Raw genomic sequence first — 15,776 nt, forward strand, 5'->3', positions numbered from 1 at the left:
AAAACCAAATTCAGACTTTATTAACTTTGACGTTCAAAATAAAGCATTCAAATTCTTTATTTTTAAACATAATTTTATATGTAGTTTATTGGCCTTATAAGAAAAAAAAATTTAGTTTGGTTGATTGATGGTGCTTTGATGCTATCATTAAATTTACCATAACCATACCATACCTCTAAATCTTAGGGATCCACGTCTACTGGGTGGTTTGTCCTCGCTTGCTTCTATTATAATGGCAGGGATGATATCTATGACCACCCCATTGGGTTTCCTTTCTCCATCTTTGGTTTCCTCATCTTTAGTAAGCTTTGAAAAATATATAATTGCTTAAATACCTTATAATTTTATGTTTTAGAAATTTATTTTCTGTTAACAGTATACTTCATAACATTGGGCTTAATTATTTACTATTTGATGTAATATTATTTTATCGCATATACATATTTTTTTACTTGTATCATGATAAAGCTAAAGGTTAAACTTTATCAAATAAGATGAGAGAACATTTCATCTTTACCTGTACTAAAGATACGGATGGTTCTTGCAATTTGGTAGCTTTTTCTTTATTTCTCATGATATTCTCATCCGTTTCTTTCTCCAGTCTTAATTTGTAGGCTTTGTGTGTTCGCCACATCTATAACAAAATTAAAAATGAAGTAAATGAAGATGTTCCGAAAATAAAAATGTTTGAGCTGATAATCTTTCACAAAATTTTTATACAGTATCTCAACTATGAAAATAATTCAATAGTTTAATGGTTATATTAACGTATTTTGTTGTTGGACAAACAAACAATCCCAGTTTCGCATTTATCATATTAGCAGTAGACAAGTAGAGACATTACAATAAAGAAGACTCACGTGAGATCCAGTGTAGCAGAGACCAAGTAGAAATATAACCGTGAGGGCTATGAAAAACTTATCTGTATTTTCCTCTTCAGTGTCGGGTTGTAAGTTCAGGGAGTCGTATGGAACGCGTGAAGGTGGATCTTCTACCCAAGTTTTGTCAACACTCTACAGAACAATATTTAAATCTATTATTGAAATCAAACATTGGTTATAAACATCTTAAAATGACAACAAAGGTAGAAATGAAGTAAACAAACACGGTGAATGGGGTTTCAAATATAAAGACTATTTTTCTCATCTGTTTTTAAAACAAACTAATTAATGCAATTTGAGTGTAGCTATGAAACTTACGAGAGATCTAAGTAAGTTTGGAAAGTGTCATTTATTTCGAGTATCTTGATTTCGAAAGTTACAGTAGATTTTAAGAGTCATTAGTGTTATTTTCAAAGGATTTTTATGCAGTATCTATATCACGAACAAGTTCTATAAATTACAAGAAAAACATTAAAAATAATTACAATAAGAAAACTGCCGTTATGTGTAGCTCCTAGTTGATCATGCTCAGGCCAAGCTTCATCAAAATCGGATGAACATTGTGCACTTCGAACTCCTTGCGCGTTAACAGCATTTACTTTTTCTGTGTCTGATCTTGTAAAGAGCATGTATTCTTCTAGTGGTTTCATCTCATAATCATTTATTTCTACGAAGATATCTGGAATCATGGAAGTTGATATTGAATGATAAATAATTCAATATTTCTTTTCTCTCGTATTGAAACTTCAAATCAAATAAATTAAAATGAACACTACTCACTGGAAAGACATCCATTATATCCCTTGTATATTTTGAGTCTTGGATCTGTAGTATTGAGACCTCCAATCTGCACTTCATTAGAACCTACATCATATACTTCCCATAGACCTTCTGGAGGTAATTTTTCTAAGGGAATTTCTATTCTGTCTATTAGTAACATTGCATCTTGTCCTATTCTAGTATAATATACTGTGTGACGTGCTCCTGCAAGAAAGTGTTTTGCAGTATTTTTTCAGTTTTTATGAAGCATTTATAATTTGTTATTATTATTTTAATTCAAACTTTGCGTTTTTATTCATAGTTTAGGTTTCACAAACATAATAAGACTCCGTTGCTTCCGAAAATTAAATAATATATTCCTCAATGAGTTTTCTATTTTTATAGACTTTGGACTCTTATTTAATATTTATTCACTAGGTTTTGTCTAATACTAAATGTAAGAGTTGTTGTTAATATCTGATTAAAAACTAGCTAACTAACCATTAAGAAAATTTCGGTTCTTGACTTCAGCACCGTAAGCAGACTCTTCTCTATCTTCCTCGAATTTTAAGTAGCCATCTTGTGTTATTGCTACTAGTAAATAATAACTACGCCTATAATAAGAAATGACAATAATTAATATTATAATTTCAGTTATTTTGCGTTTCAACTTAAGAAATATTAGATAGATAGATAAGAAACTCACTTGTTTTCCGTTTGAACTAGTAAAAGAACTGTATTCTTTTGCCGAAGGTCGTTGCTGGAGAATGCTAAATTAATTTTTACCTGCAATAAAATATTCAGTACGAATAATAATCGACTTGATTGCAGAGCTTTTAAAGCAAGTACAATTAATAAAACTGAAAATACCTAAATCAAGTAGTAGACATTCATCAGTTGAAACAATGATGATGTTGAAGAGTTATATCAAAAAAATATGAAATTCTGTTATTTGTAATGTGTGATAGGATCAAAAATCCTAAAAAGTAAAAGCGTAACAATCACTAGACAGAGGTGTCCTGGTTTAAAATTTAAATAACAGGAATGGGTCCTAGATGCGTGCCCAAACCTAGTAAATTTTGGGCAATCCTGAAAATTTTGTTACTTCGTAACTAACTAAAACACGTGTTTGAAGCTTACTTTTAACACGGGTCCAGCCAAAACGAATTTCCTCTGTAAAATGCTTTCCCCATTAAAATCAGCGCCTTTTTCTTCCATGCAATATTCACCGAAATAACTTGTTAGTTCGCAATCGCAGCTGCTCTCCTGGTTTGTAAAGTCCTCGGTACAGATGCCGCCATTTTTACAAGGCTCCGAATCACATTTCATGTTGCATTCTGGTAGGACGCCTGTTAGATCTGGTTGATGGTTTTGGATTGGATTATGAATATTCATAGTACTTTATAAAAAGGTACAAACTAAATAATAGAAAGTCTGGTGTTGGTTTTAATTCGTTTGTACGCAAATATCTGAACTGAATTGACGGATCTAAAATTAATAATGTAGTCCTTTTTACAAAGCTTTCCGTAGAAATGATTATTTGAGACGTGTCAATTAGTTTGATTAAGAGATTTATTTGAACCAAACTACTGGCGGCATTAAAACGTCAAACTTAACAAGTTCCTGGGTGATAAAATCTTCGTCATATGTGATGTGAAACTATTTATCTATCATGAAATTTAAAAATTTTGCCAAAAAAGGCACCGCCGAGACTTTTAAAAACCGAAAAAAACGTGGACGAAGTAATACTTGACGGAGCTCTTTAATTATTTTTTGTATAAATTCAATCAACTGAATATCCGATAACTTCATAAAAATATAGACAATAGATGCGGATATTATAAAAAATCCAGAGGAATATATGTTCTTTACCTTGTTCAATATTCTGCTGAGCTTTTTTCGATAGATCAACAACGTGATCAGCTATCTTGAATCCTCTCACACAACCCACATATCCGCCTTGCGGTAGAAGAATTGCTCTGGGTGCTAGATGTAGGGAATATGGGTCGTAACCGCCGAGGTTCATTTGGAAGTAGTCTGTTGGAGGGGCTGGAGGTCTTTGTGGACGGATCACCTCTAAAATGTATAAACAGAGTGTTATGAACGCAGCCCCTAATGCAATTTAACAAATTAAAAAACGTTATGTCAAAGTCTTTCTTCAAATACGCAATTTTTATACATTACATTATATAAAAAATGTTGATGGCAATAACTACGTGCGTAAACTTTAAACTAAACCTTCGAGGGTTCCAAGCTAGCATGCAAGCTACTTGTCAGTTATGTCTACCCTTTATCTTGTCTACGGTCTATCTCTATGCAAATAATACGAGTAACGTGTAGCGGTAATTAATTATGTCGAGGCGTGCATGCTAGCCCTGCTAGTCAAAAAACAAAGAAACACTGGCCAGGGCATGAAAGGAAAAGGCCCTACAAAGAGCCGCCCTGTGTCCACAAACCTGAGGTTTTATGTATCATGTGCCGGCTGTAATTGCACCAGCAACCATACCGTTCAGATTAGAACACTGCTATGCTGCTTAGCGGACGAAACTCCCGGCCCGGACGAGTTATGTCACAAAAGTATGCTATTCAAATATCGAAAACTTTATCAATTAAATGAATAGTTTGAAATTATTCAGATACAAAAAAAATAAGACCAGAGTAGTAAAAATTTAAAGCATTGTCTACTTACCCAAATCGGCATTCTTCCAAGGCTTATTAGTGTAGTTAGACAGGAGCTTAGCGACTTTATTAATCGTTGTGTTCTTATCATTAACATGCAGAGTGGTCGTATTCTCCGTCCTTATGATAGCGATCTGTACACTTTCCCCTTTGTTGATTTTCTCGTGAGTCACATTCATTTGTACGATTTCATCTTCGTTGTTGAACAGATATATGATTTCCGTTCCATTGTGAATGAATAGATGAATGAAGTTATTGAGATTGTCGTTCGCGTATAGAACTAACGCGTTGTCGTCGTAAGTTCTTAGGTTCATTAGGACGTTTTCTGTCATCATTTTTTTTAGTCGCATCTTCTCCGCTTCTGTCGCGTTGTCTACTAGATAGTTCTTCTTTAGATACGCCTCTTTGGTTTGGAATGTTAATGCCTTCTCATTTATGTCTAAAAATTCACAAAAGAAGTTCATAGGAGATCTTCCAGAAGTGCATAAAATCAGCCATTTCATGACTAAACTATTCATTCTGATTTTCACTTTTTTGCGAGGAAATGAAATAGTTTTGTAACGAAGAACAGTTTTGTACATTAACTGTAACCGACTTTCCAGACAAACTTACAGTGAATATACCCACTTTAATGTATCTATTACAATACATCTTACACATAAATATATATATATATATATATATCTTATCGAAAAGGGTTATCGAGTCTACCGGTGATCCTAGAGCGGGCAGTTACCTTGGCCAACGAATTAGTTTGGCCATCCAGAGGGGCAATACTGCCAGCATCTTAGGAACTGTGCCTCGCTGCGGTGGTTTCGAGGACGTTTTAGATTTTATTTAGTTTTTAAATAGTTTATTTTAGGTTATAGTGATGTATTAATAAAAATTATATTTTACACATAAATAGCATAAAATCTATCCACTATATTATGAATGACTGCATTTTTAGAACCTAATTGTTCAGGTTAGTTCAATTTCAGTTGTTTAATTTTTTATATCGATAAATTATTTATTGCACGCAATAATAAACAAAACTAAAAGAACAAAATTGAAAATGCGCAAAGGTGGTCTTATCGTTTTAAGCGATCTCGTCCGTCTGGACGCATAATGAAAGAAGCAAATGATTATGGAAACGGTATAGTGCAATATATCAAAAATATGTCATAACATAAACTACATCAACTAAATATAAATTGTTGTTAATATATAATTAAAGATAATTTCAATATTTTTGACACCAAATAAATATTTATAACTCTAATAGAAGTATTGAATTCAATCATTTGCATATTTTAATTGTACAAATTTACCTTTTGTACTCCTGCTGTTCTTAGTGTACTAAGTAGTGTTAAGTTAAATAACTACGTTCAAAGTTCAACAAGTCTTTTTCAAATTAGTCTGCTAATTTCTAGTATGTTTCCTTAAACATAATTCTTACTTATTTTTATTTAACGTTTTAAATTATCCGAACTTTAATGAAAATATACGACTTAGTAAATAATAAAATATACTATAAATAACGAAATTTGGTAAATGCGGTAAGTACCGCGGACCTCGTACAAATTTTGGACGGATTTTATCAATAGATTTATTGTTTATTTTTAACAAGCTATTCAAATATTTTTATTATTTTATTGTTTGTTTATGAATTGAATATTTTCAAAATTACTTTTATTACATAATAAACTAAAATATTATAATAATTATAAAGCTCCACAAGTTGCGAAGCTTGAAAAAATTTAAAAGACTCATTTGAGTGTTCCCCTCCACGGAAATCTTTAGTAAAAGGCGAAAGATTTATACGTTTTGAAGGGAAACCAGAGTTAACAAAACTTCGGTATGGACGGCTTATGTAATTTTGTATGAACACAACGATACCTTGTACTTTTATCAGTACAGTGACATCTATCGGACACCTCAGAAAACACTCAGTTGCAGGCTGGGTGGATTTTATGATGACAATATTCAAGTTTCAACTGATTGAATGTTTCATGAAATGCTCACATATGAAACTTAAGTTATTTGTGTTCATATGACAAACAGACACACAGATGGACAGACATTTAAAAAAAATGTTTTCTGATTATGCAATTGTTCACAAAATCAAATAAGCTTAATAAGAGGCAACCTAATTTCGTAAATATTTATACTAAGTATTTGTATAGCTACTGATTATGACTTAAACTAGTCACTTCCAAAATTGGTATCCAGTCAAACTGCAAGACAGTTAAGAGAATTTTTCAATAGAGGACTTCTAGTAAGTTATGTGATAGGTACATAATAAGAGATCAAATCTCTTATTTTTATGGGATTTCGTTTCAATATCCTTAACGTACGGAATAAGGTTGTGGGCTAGTAATTATTTACAAGTTTCGTGTATACTTAGTTAATTTATCAAAATATCTGTAACAAAAGATAATTTTAGTCAACGAATTTAATAATTTGTTATCTGATTCTTCTACAATATGTTCATAATTTAATAATTAATACTATATACTTATTGTAATTGATGTAGAATAATAAAGCTTCACAAGGTGCGAAGCTTGAAAAAATTTTAAAGACTCATTTGAGTGTTCCCCTCCACGGAAATCTTTAGTAAAAGGCGAAAGATTTATACGTTTTGAAGGGAAACCAGAGTTAACAAAACTTCGGTATGGACGGCTTATGTAATTTTGTATGAACACAACGATACCTTGTACTTTTATCAGTACAGTGTCATCTATCGGGTGTCTTAGAAAACACTAAACTGCAGGTTAATTTTTGATAATTTATAATTTAAAATAAATTATCAACGTTATTTGAATATTCAGTAGCCAGAGATATTTTGATAACTTTACCTTGAAACTATAACGTGTTATATTGTATTAAATAATTCCGTACAACGAATAAAAGTTCATGCAGTGACATCTAGTGCCGATCTGAACAAACAAAAAATACCTCGTTTGTTAGTTGCTCTCAATGCAGGTATAAGTGGCGACAAAGAGGACGCCGCATATAAAATGTCACCCTTCAAACCGGTTATGACCCAACTGGATGAGATTAAGTTGTGTTATCTCTTACTACGGAGAAGAGTTGGAAAAGGATAGCATAACTAAATTTAGTTGTACACTTGAAATTGTTGGATTAGATTGATAATAAATTCACCCCCGGGCAGACGAGGCCCCGGTTCCGTAAAAATTAGTCCAAGCAGTGAAATCTGCCATATTATTATCCGAACGATGTAGTCCGGTCATTGCAAAAGACGACCGTTCATTCGATACTTATTCCAACAGATTACTAAGGACCTTACTTTTATACATAGTTGGTGATGCAACCGCTTTATAACGTTACTAGAAAGGGGTCTGTATCCTAGTGACCATGAATAAAGAACAGTACTGGGGAAATAAGCCATGCTTCCGGTATTTTTTTGACGGCAGACTGGCGCAGTGGGCAGCGACCCTGCTTTCTAAGTCCAAGGCCGTGGGTTTGATTCCCACAACTGGAAAATGTTTGTGTGATGAACATAAATGTTTTTCAGTGTCTGGGTGTTAATTTGTATATTACAAGTATTTATATAATTTGTATATTATAAGTATTTATATATGACTAATCATAAAAAATGCATCAGTCATCTTAGTACCCATAACACAAGCTACTAACATACGCTTACTTTGGGGCTAGATGGCGAGAGTGTGTATTGTCGTAGTATATATTTTATTTATTTATTTAAAATAAAATTAAGGATCGCTCCCTCGATTAATCTTATAAGCCAAAACGGAGAAGACTCTCACGACGCTGAGGTTGTTTATTCGGTTTAAAATATATCCTCTTCTAAACAATATCGAAAACTCGAAAGATCAACGTATCCTTATTTACAGTATCCAAACATCGTGACATAGGTAAATAAATAAATAAACTACGACCATACACACATCGCTATGTAGCGCCAAAGAAAGCGTAGCTTGTGTTATGGGTACTAAGATGGCTTATGAATATTTTTATGAATAATTTACATAAGTACTTTATTATACAGAGTACAGATAAACACCCAGAAACTGAAAAAAAAACATTCATTTTTAGCACACAAACATTTTCAAGTTGTGGGAATGAACCCACAGCCTTGGGCTCGGAAAGCAGGGTCGCTGCCCACTGCGCTAATCGGCCGTCAATAATAGGTGGCGGTTACTCATGGGATTGGCCCTAATGTTGTATGGTATTTAACTGCGCCAAAATACTTTGATAATAATTTAAACACCGACTAGAAATTGTATACACCACAAATTATATTTATTGTTTATCCGTACTACGGTTAGAATGTCGATCAGAAAGAATCAGGACTCTATAGGGTTTATTAATAAACGTGGCATAAAGTCGGAATAGCAAAACAACACTTCAACTGATAACACCTTTCTAATGTGAAATCTGAACCTTAGTTCTGAGCCTCAGTTTGATTAATCTTAAGAACATCTGGGTCTCGCGAAGTTAATATTCAATAATAAAACAGATGCAAATATCTTTATAATTTTTCTTGTTTCGTTTGTTTGCTACAGATATCCATCGGCCACCAGCCAAATGTCAGGGACGTTTTCAACTCACAATAAAACACTTAAGATTTTGCATTCATTAATTCCAAATGAATTAATTCCGAAAGACAAAAAATCTTCGATGCTTTTTTAAATTCATTTTTAGTAGACGACAGATGAAAAGAATAAAGTGCTTGGCCTTCTTTAGGTACCTACCCACAACCTTTTCTATTTTTGGTGACAGGTTGTCTTGACCTTGACGATGTCAGCAGATGCTAAGATATGACGTGAAGTCAACGAAACGGCGTAGTGGGGCTAACACTTATAGGTGATAGCCCAGTAGGTAACACTTTGTCTACACTTTCGGGGTACCGAGTTCGAGAACAAGAAGAAGAAGAAGAAACACTTTATTGCACGTATAACATACAGGAAAAGAAACAGTAAGGAGTATACAGTACACAATGTAGACATGCAAAGGCGGCCTTATTACTGCAAGCAATCTCTTACAGGCAACCATTGTAGATAGTAGATATTACATCAAGAGAACGGGATAGTGCCAAGAGTGTTGATAGATATACATAAATACCAAAATGTAAAGATACAAATACGTATATAATTTAAACGAGTCTCAGCAAGTACCTATAACTTTTTAACTACATATATATAAATAAATAAATAAATAAATATACTACGACAATACACACATCGCCACCTAGCCCCAAAGTAAGCGTAGCTTGTGTTATGGGTACTAAGATGACTGATGAATATTTTTAGGAATTATATATAAATAAATACTTAGAAAGTACATATAAACACCCAGACACTGAAAAACACTTATGCTCATAACACAATCATTTTCCAGTTGTGGGAATCGAACCCACGGCCTTGGACTCAGAAAGCAGGGTCGCTGCCCACTGCGCCAGTCGGCCGTCAATATGTTTTAATTACTCAAATATCTCTGCTTCGACGATAAAGGCATCGTGAGGAAACCTGCATGCCTGAGAGTTCTATAATGTTCTCAAAGGCGCACTGGGCCAGCGTGGTGTGTGGTCTCCTCCATAATGAGTTCCCTGGTTCCCTTCTCATTGTGGGGGAGACCCGTACCCTATATCGGCCCGGTAATGGATTGATGATAACGAAGTGCAATTAATGGCATTGATATCAATTTTGCACAATCGTCTCAACCATTGATTTGGTCTCAATTGACACTGCGCCCCAAGTTATTTATGTCTTCCATTTTCTCGTCCTTTTCGTGATAGAAGACGGAAAATGTCAGCTCTATAGCACGACTACTAAAGACAGGTGACAAAAATGTTATGTCCCGTTTATATCCAATAACAAGGCATACCCTTTTCTTGTCCCAAGAGGAGAAGTTAAATATTAGTACACGTATTTTAGTCCACCCGTCCGCCCCAGCTCGGAGAGTGGATAAAACTGTGGGAGAAAATAAGCAGAAGATAACCCTTCCTTTTGCCTGCCCATTCACTTAAAGTGAGATAGACAATGGCTAACATGGCTAATGCTAATTAGTTAAGTTTCAATTATAAATTTGCTTATTTTGAGTTTCAGTAAAAACGAGGCCTTATCATGCGAGTAGTAATTAGTACCAAAAAGTAAATAAGTAAATTGTACCTAAAATAAACATTTTCGATAAAAAACACTCCTTAACTGGTGTAAGTGCAGGAAATAATTGGTAGAATCTCTGGTCACTAAACAAACATTTTCTTTACTTAACCTAACACTTAATTAACACACTTAATTACTTAACACTCCTTAACTGATGTAACCTCCTTAACACGGTCCTAAGCCGGAGGCAAGCGGCCCAGGTCCGTGTATTGTGGAACTCCCTACAAAAGACCTATGTCCAGCAGTGGACGTCAATTGGTTGAGGTGATGATGATGTGATGAACTGGTGTAAGTGCAGGAAATAATTGGTAAAATCTCTGGTCAGCGATTTCTATAGCACATTTTACGATCGTCCGGTTTATATCAATTATGCAAGTTATTGTAGTGAGACTAACGATCTTTAGTTAGTTCTATTATTGTTAAATTATTACTAACTTGTTATGTTTTGTTCGCGAATATTTTTATTTCCTACCACTACCTACTAGAATAGAAGTATATTTTCGGTATCATAAATGAAATGGATATTTTATTTTTTATCAATAATTCTACCTTACAGTACGTGGCATTTGCAGTATATTTTGCACGTCTTAGAAGAGAATACAAGCTGGAATGATTTTTGATATTTACTTAAGTAGTAGTAGTAATAAAAATGTGAGATATAAGTATATTTTCGGTAACATAAATAAAATGCAAATTTTGGATTTTTTTTGGTTCTGTCAAAAGGTATCACAACATGGATTTATACGAAAATTAAAATAATTTTACCATACAGATTTATTACGTGACATTTGAAGAATAATTTGCACCACTTATAATAGGATACAAGCTTGATAAAAGATATTATAACGATAATAAAATTAAAATGTGAGATATCAGAGTTTGATAAAACCTTTCTGTATTCAAGATTAGGTAACCAACGCGATAAATCGTGACAATCTTATTAGCATTGTCTTTTCTTGTGTAACGGCAAATTACCTTTTTTTGCAATAGGATATTTGTTAGGCAATTTTAAATGTTATAAACATTGCAATGTTTGCAGATTTAGGTACCTATTACCAACTTTAGCACTTTAATGAATTCATTTTTAAAACTCACCACGAAAGTGTTCGTTAAAAAACAGGAAGTAAAGCACGTATTACAACGAATAATATATTTGCTGGCTATATTAATTTAGATTGATAAGCCATAAACTAAGCGTCTTCAGTCTTGGTTAGTTTTGGCAAATAAATTATAGATGATGATGCTTCTAAAATAATTATTTAACTATTTTTTTATATATTTGTGGAATATCTTCGGATATTAATTAGAGTTTGACACATAAAACACATATTAATATGCTGTTAAAGCCCATTATCTTAAGCAATAAAGACGACATTAGGTGATATTTTTCTTACTTATTCAAGTATGTATCGTATTTTATAGAATACTAGCTGTTGACTTCGTCTGCGTTTGATTTTGTTTTTAAAGTATTCAGTATCGCTAAGCCTTAAATGAGTATAGTTGTATATACATATAACATGTGACTGTCAATTAATTATAGACAAATAATTTGCAATAAAATAAAATTGTGACTTTACTTAAAGATCTAAGCTATCCTATCTCTTAAGTTGGACCAGACTGCTCACGGTGTGCCAATTTAATTTAAAATCGGTTCAGTAGTTTAGGAGTCCATCGCGGACAAACATCGTGACAGGAGATTTATATATATTAAGATATTAGTTTATTATTTTTTATATTTATTAGATATTGTGTGTGTAATTATTCGAAAGTATGTATGTAAAAATAATACACTCCGTCAATCGGTCTCTCTTTGTTTTCCTAATCCTAAGGTTGCCTGGAAATACCGCTACTAAGCGATAAGGCCGCCTTTTGTATCCTTATTATTAAGTTTCCCCTTGTTGTGATTTTTTTCTTTTTGTGGTGTACAAATAAAGTGTAAAAATAAATAAAAAAGATTCAGTATTCTCCATATTTACTGGAGAATACTGAATTTAATTAATTAATTTTAATTAATTCAAAGCTGGAATTAATTAAATAATAATCATAATAATAAATTCTTTATTGCACACACAAAAACAAAATACAAAGAAACACATTTACAAAAATAAAAAAAAAATAAAAAAACTAGTTTAGGTGTGCAAAGGCGGTCTTATCGCTAAGGCGATCTCTCCCAGACAACCTTTGGCGATAGTAGTTTTTGTAAGGAACGGGTTGGTGCGGCAATAAAAATTTCTACCTACATAAAAATATTGCAAACTAAACTAGATACATGGTATAAATTCTAACATTAAACATATAATTAAATATAATAAAACATATAATAAATCTGAAAGCTTTTAGGTTAAAATGCCACCCGTTAGTCCGTGCGATACCTCAGCAAAAGACAACATTAGATAATTTAGTTAGTAAATTAAATTTCGTAACTTACTTTCTTCACAATGCAGTCCCAAATGTGCCCAAGGGTTCTTGCAGATGCACTCGTACGTTGACCATAATTCCTTACAAGTGGCTTTATTCTGACAAGGGTTTGGCACACACGATGGCTTGCAGTCCTTTATGATTTCAGATAAATGGACGGACATGTAGCTGTATATATCGAGGATTTCACCATTCACTACTAAACCACGGAAACAGCCTATCAAACCTTGATGGACTGCGGATTTTTTTAAATGTTCTCTGAAATTTTGAGAAATGCTTTTATAATCTGCTAGGTTTCCAATAGGAAAGCAATAAGCAACTGTTTAAGGTATTCGCTTCGCTGGAAATCTAACAACATACGTATGTTTGCCACCATGGGCTCGCTGCGACGCCTAAGATCTATTCTCCCAATCCCGACTAAAGTTATGTTGGCACATTCCCTCCTTCTATCTATTCTTGACTATGCGGACGCAAGCTATCTTAATTTGACTGAGGACCAGCTTAACAAACTTGAGCGTCTCCAAAATCTTGCTATTCGGTTCATATTTGGCCTACGCAAGTATGACCACGTATCTGAATTTCGACAAAAGCTCAAGTGGCTCCCTATTCGCCGTCGCCGAGATATGCATGTCCTTTCACTTCTGTACTGTGTGTTATTTAATCCTAAAACACCTTCGTACTTGAAGGAAAAATTTGATTTTGTAGGATTGCCTGCTGATTTAAGATCATGTCGTATGCTGACACTTCACATGCCTTTTCACAAGACGAAGTTCTATAAACTCTCGTTTACAGTGCAAGCTATTGAGTTGTGGAATGCGCTCCCACTAAATATACGTGAGGCAAAATCGCTTGAAACATTTAAAAACGCGGTGAAAGCATATTATCTTGCACTATAATGACGACATTTATTATACCTTGATTATGTTTATTTTTATTATCTATATGTTCATATATGTGTATGATTGAGTATATATTAGTTTATTATTTTATATTTATTTATTGTATTTTTCTTATTTGTGCAATTTTGTTTATGTATTTGTATTTAGCTATTTGAATGTACGTTTATAATAATTTTACACCACCTGTCCGCTCTCTCTCATCTTGTCCTAATCCAAAGGTTGCCTGGCAGAGATCGCTACTTAGCGATAAGGCCGCCTTTTGTATTCTACTTCTGTCTTTGTATTTCTTTTGTTTTTTTTTATTTTCCTAACTTCATTGTGGTGTACAAATAAAGAGTTAAATAAATAAAATAAATAAACATACTAGCTGACTCGCGTAACTTCGTCTGTACCGAATCAAATTAATAAATGAAATAAAGTAAAATTGATAAAAATTTTCATCCCATTTCCCGTAGGAAACTCATAGTTTATCGGGATTAAAAGTATCTTATATGTTGATCTGGAATATCAGCTACCACTATACCAAATTTTATATAAATCCGTTTAGTGGTTTTCACAGACAGACAATAATTAAATAAAAATCTGTTTTGGACTCAGTATCGATTATAAAGCAACCCCCTAGTTACAGTTTTATTATGAGTGTAGATTTCGAGATATTGGGAATTACAATAGTAATAACACTTAGTTATTACTTTTGAATTTTTAAATTCTTAATTATCTGAATGAATCTTAAGCAGAATCTGTAGAAAATTATATTGATCTTTGCTTAATACACTTTGGTCAAATAAATAGTATGAAAGAAAAAAATAAATCTCATAATACATTTTTTCATGATAATCTTGTGTTGCATTTTGGCCATATTTTTTACTTTCATAGAAGAGGTATTTACAGTATTGAGTGCACGCTGGTTTAATGCAAGTTGGAGAGTTTAAAAGGTTCTATTATGTTTTAATTACACAAACACCTGAGAATTGATCGGCAGAAAACCCCATTACCAATACCCCAATAAAATCTTTGGAGACGACCTAGGAAACAAGCCCAGACTTTTATGATCCGTAGTCAGACATGCTAGAAACCCTGCTACTTTTTGAGCTTAAATAAGTTTCAGTAATTTAAAAACTATTAAACATACAACTTTTGCATTGTATACTCACGCAGTAGCACCTCCAATAAACATAGACCCTTCAAATGGACCGAACTCTTCTTCTTGCAAGAGATTTAGCATCTGATACTCGGTGTTCAACATGAACCGTACGTGGTAGAAGTTGTAGTCAATCCAAATTTTGTGCCATTCACCACCGTTGAGTTTCCTTTTAGAATTTATTACTAGTTTTCTTGTAGTGCCAGTGTTAAGTGTGAAATTGAATGTGAGTTCATGTTCTGCAAGAGTCACCAAGATTTATTTAAGTTTCATGTAAAATATGAGCTTGATTACAATTCATCATTTCAACCCATTACAGGGCACGGGTTTCGTCTCAGAGTGAGAAGGGTTTAGGCCCTAGAATACCACGCTGTCCAAGAGCGGATTGGTAGTCTTCCTACGCCCTTGAGAACATTATAACGAACTCTCACCCATGCAGGTTTCCTCGCTATGTTTTTCTTTACCGTTAAAGCAAGCCATATATCTTTTTTAAAATAAATAGTATTTCGAATAAATAACATTACTCAATTTACGATTTTAAATAGCAGTTTAAGATGTCTAACGAACTTTCACTGATCGACTTTATGACTGGTACATCATCGTCGATCGATAATCGTGATTGTTCAATGACAGGCCTCTCTCAAGTTCATGTCATTGTGATCATCAAAAATAATAAACCGATCACGATTACCGATATTTCAAATTGTTCGTAAAGATGAATAAAGATAAAGTGATATTTAAAATTTATTATATAGTCTTCGTTAAAATAATTACTGCCAACTAACTATTTACGGTAAGAAAAAATACTTGAAAGCATAAGTAGGTGTCCTTGAACCTTGATATTTTTTTATAGTAATAGTAGACGAACCAA

At 33.2% G+C, this 15,776-nt stretch overlaps 1 protein-coding gene and 2 non-coding genes across 4 annotated transcripts in view; all 3 read right to left on the minus strand.

Moving 5' to 3' along the window:
- LOC120630370 (contactin-associated protein-like 5) overlaps window positions 1–15,776 on the minus strand; it is a 38,641-nt gene that overhangs the window by 670 nt on the left and 22,195 nt on the right. For both annotated transcript variants that reach the window (XM_039899582.1, XM_039899581.1), the window contains exons 17-28: window positions 14,919–15,144; window positions 12,876–13,123; window positions 4,330–4,758; window positions 3,513–3,716; window positions 2,781–2,998; window positions 2,347–2,426; window positions 2,142–2,254; window positions 1,662–1,865; window positions 1,367–1,560; window positions 861–1,013; window positions 518–634; window positions 174–306 (exon numbers count right to left, since the gene is read on the minus strand). In XM_039899582.1, coding sequence (XP_039755516.1) covers window positions 174–306; window positions 518–634; window positions 861–1,013; window positions 1,367–1,560; window positions 1,662–1,865; window positions 2,142–2,254; window positions 2,347–2,426; window positions 2,781–2,998; window positions 3,513–3,716; window positions 4,330–4,758; window positions 12,876–13,123; window positions 14,919–15,144 — 2,319 coding nt within the window. The remainder of the gene's footprint in view (window positions 1–173; window positions 307–517; window positions 635–860; window positions 1,014–1,366; window positions 1,561–1,661; window positions 1,866–2,141; window positions 2,255–2,346; window positions 2,427–2,780; window positions 2,999–3,512; window positions 3,717–4,329; window positions 4,759–12,875; window positions 13,124–14,918; window positions 15,145–15,776) is intronic.
- On the minus strand, window positions 6,029–6,145 carry LOC120630757. Its single transcript, XR_005659037.1, has one exon. It is a non-coding gene; the product is annotated as a U5 spliceosomal RNA (small nuclear RNA).
- Window positions 6,843–6,959, minus strand: LOC120630756. The gene has a single exon (XR_005659036.1). It is a non-coding gene; the product is annotated as a U5 spliceosomal RNA (small nuclear RNA).

This window comes from Pararge aegeria, chromosome 16 (genome assembly GCF_905163445.1).
Source record: "Pararge aegeria chromosome 16, ilParAegt1.1, whole genome shotgun sequence".
NCBI classification, from domain to species: Eukaryota; Metazoa; Arthropoda; class Insecta; order Lepidoptera; family Nymphalidae; genus Pararge; species Pararge aegeria.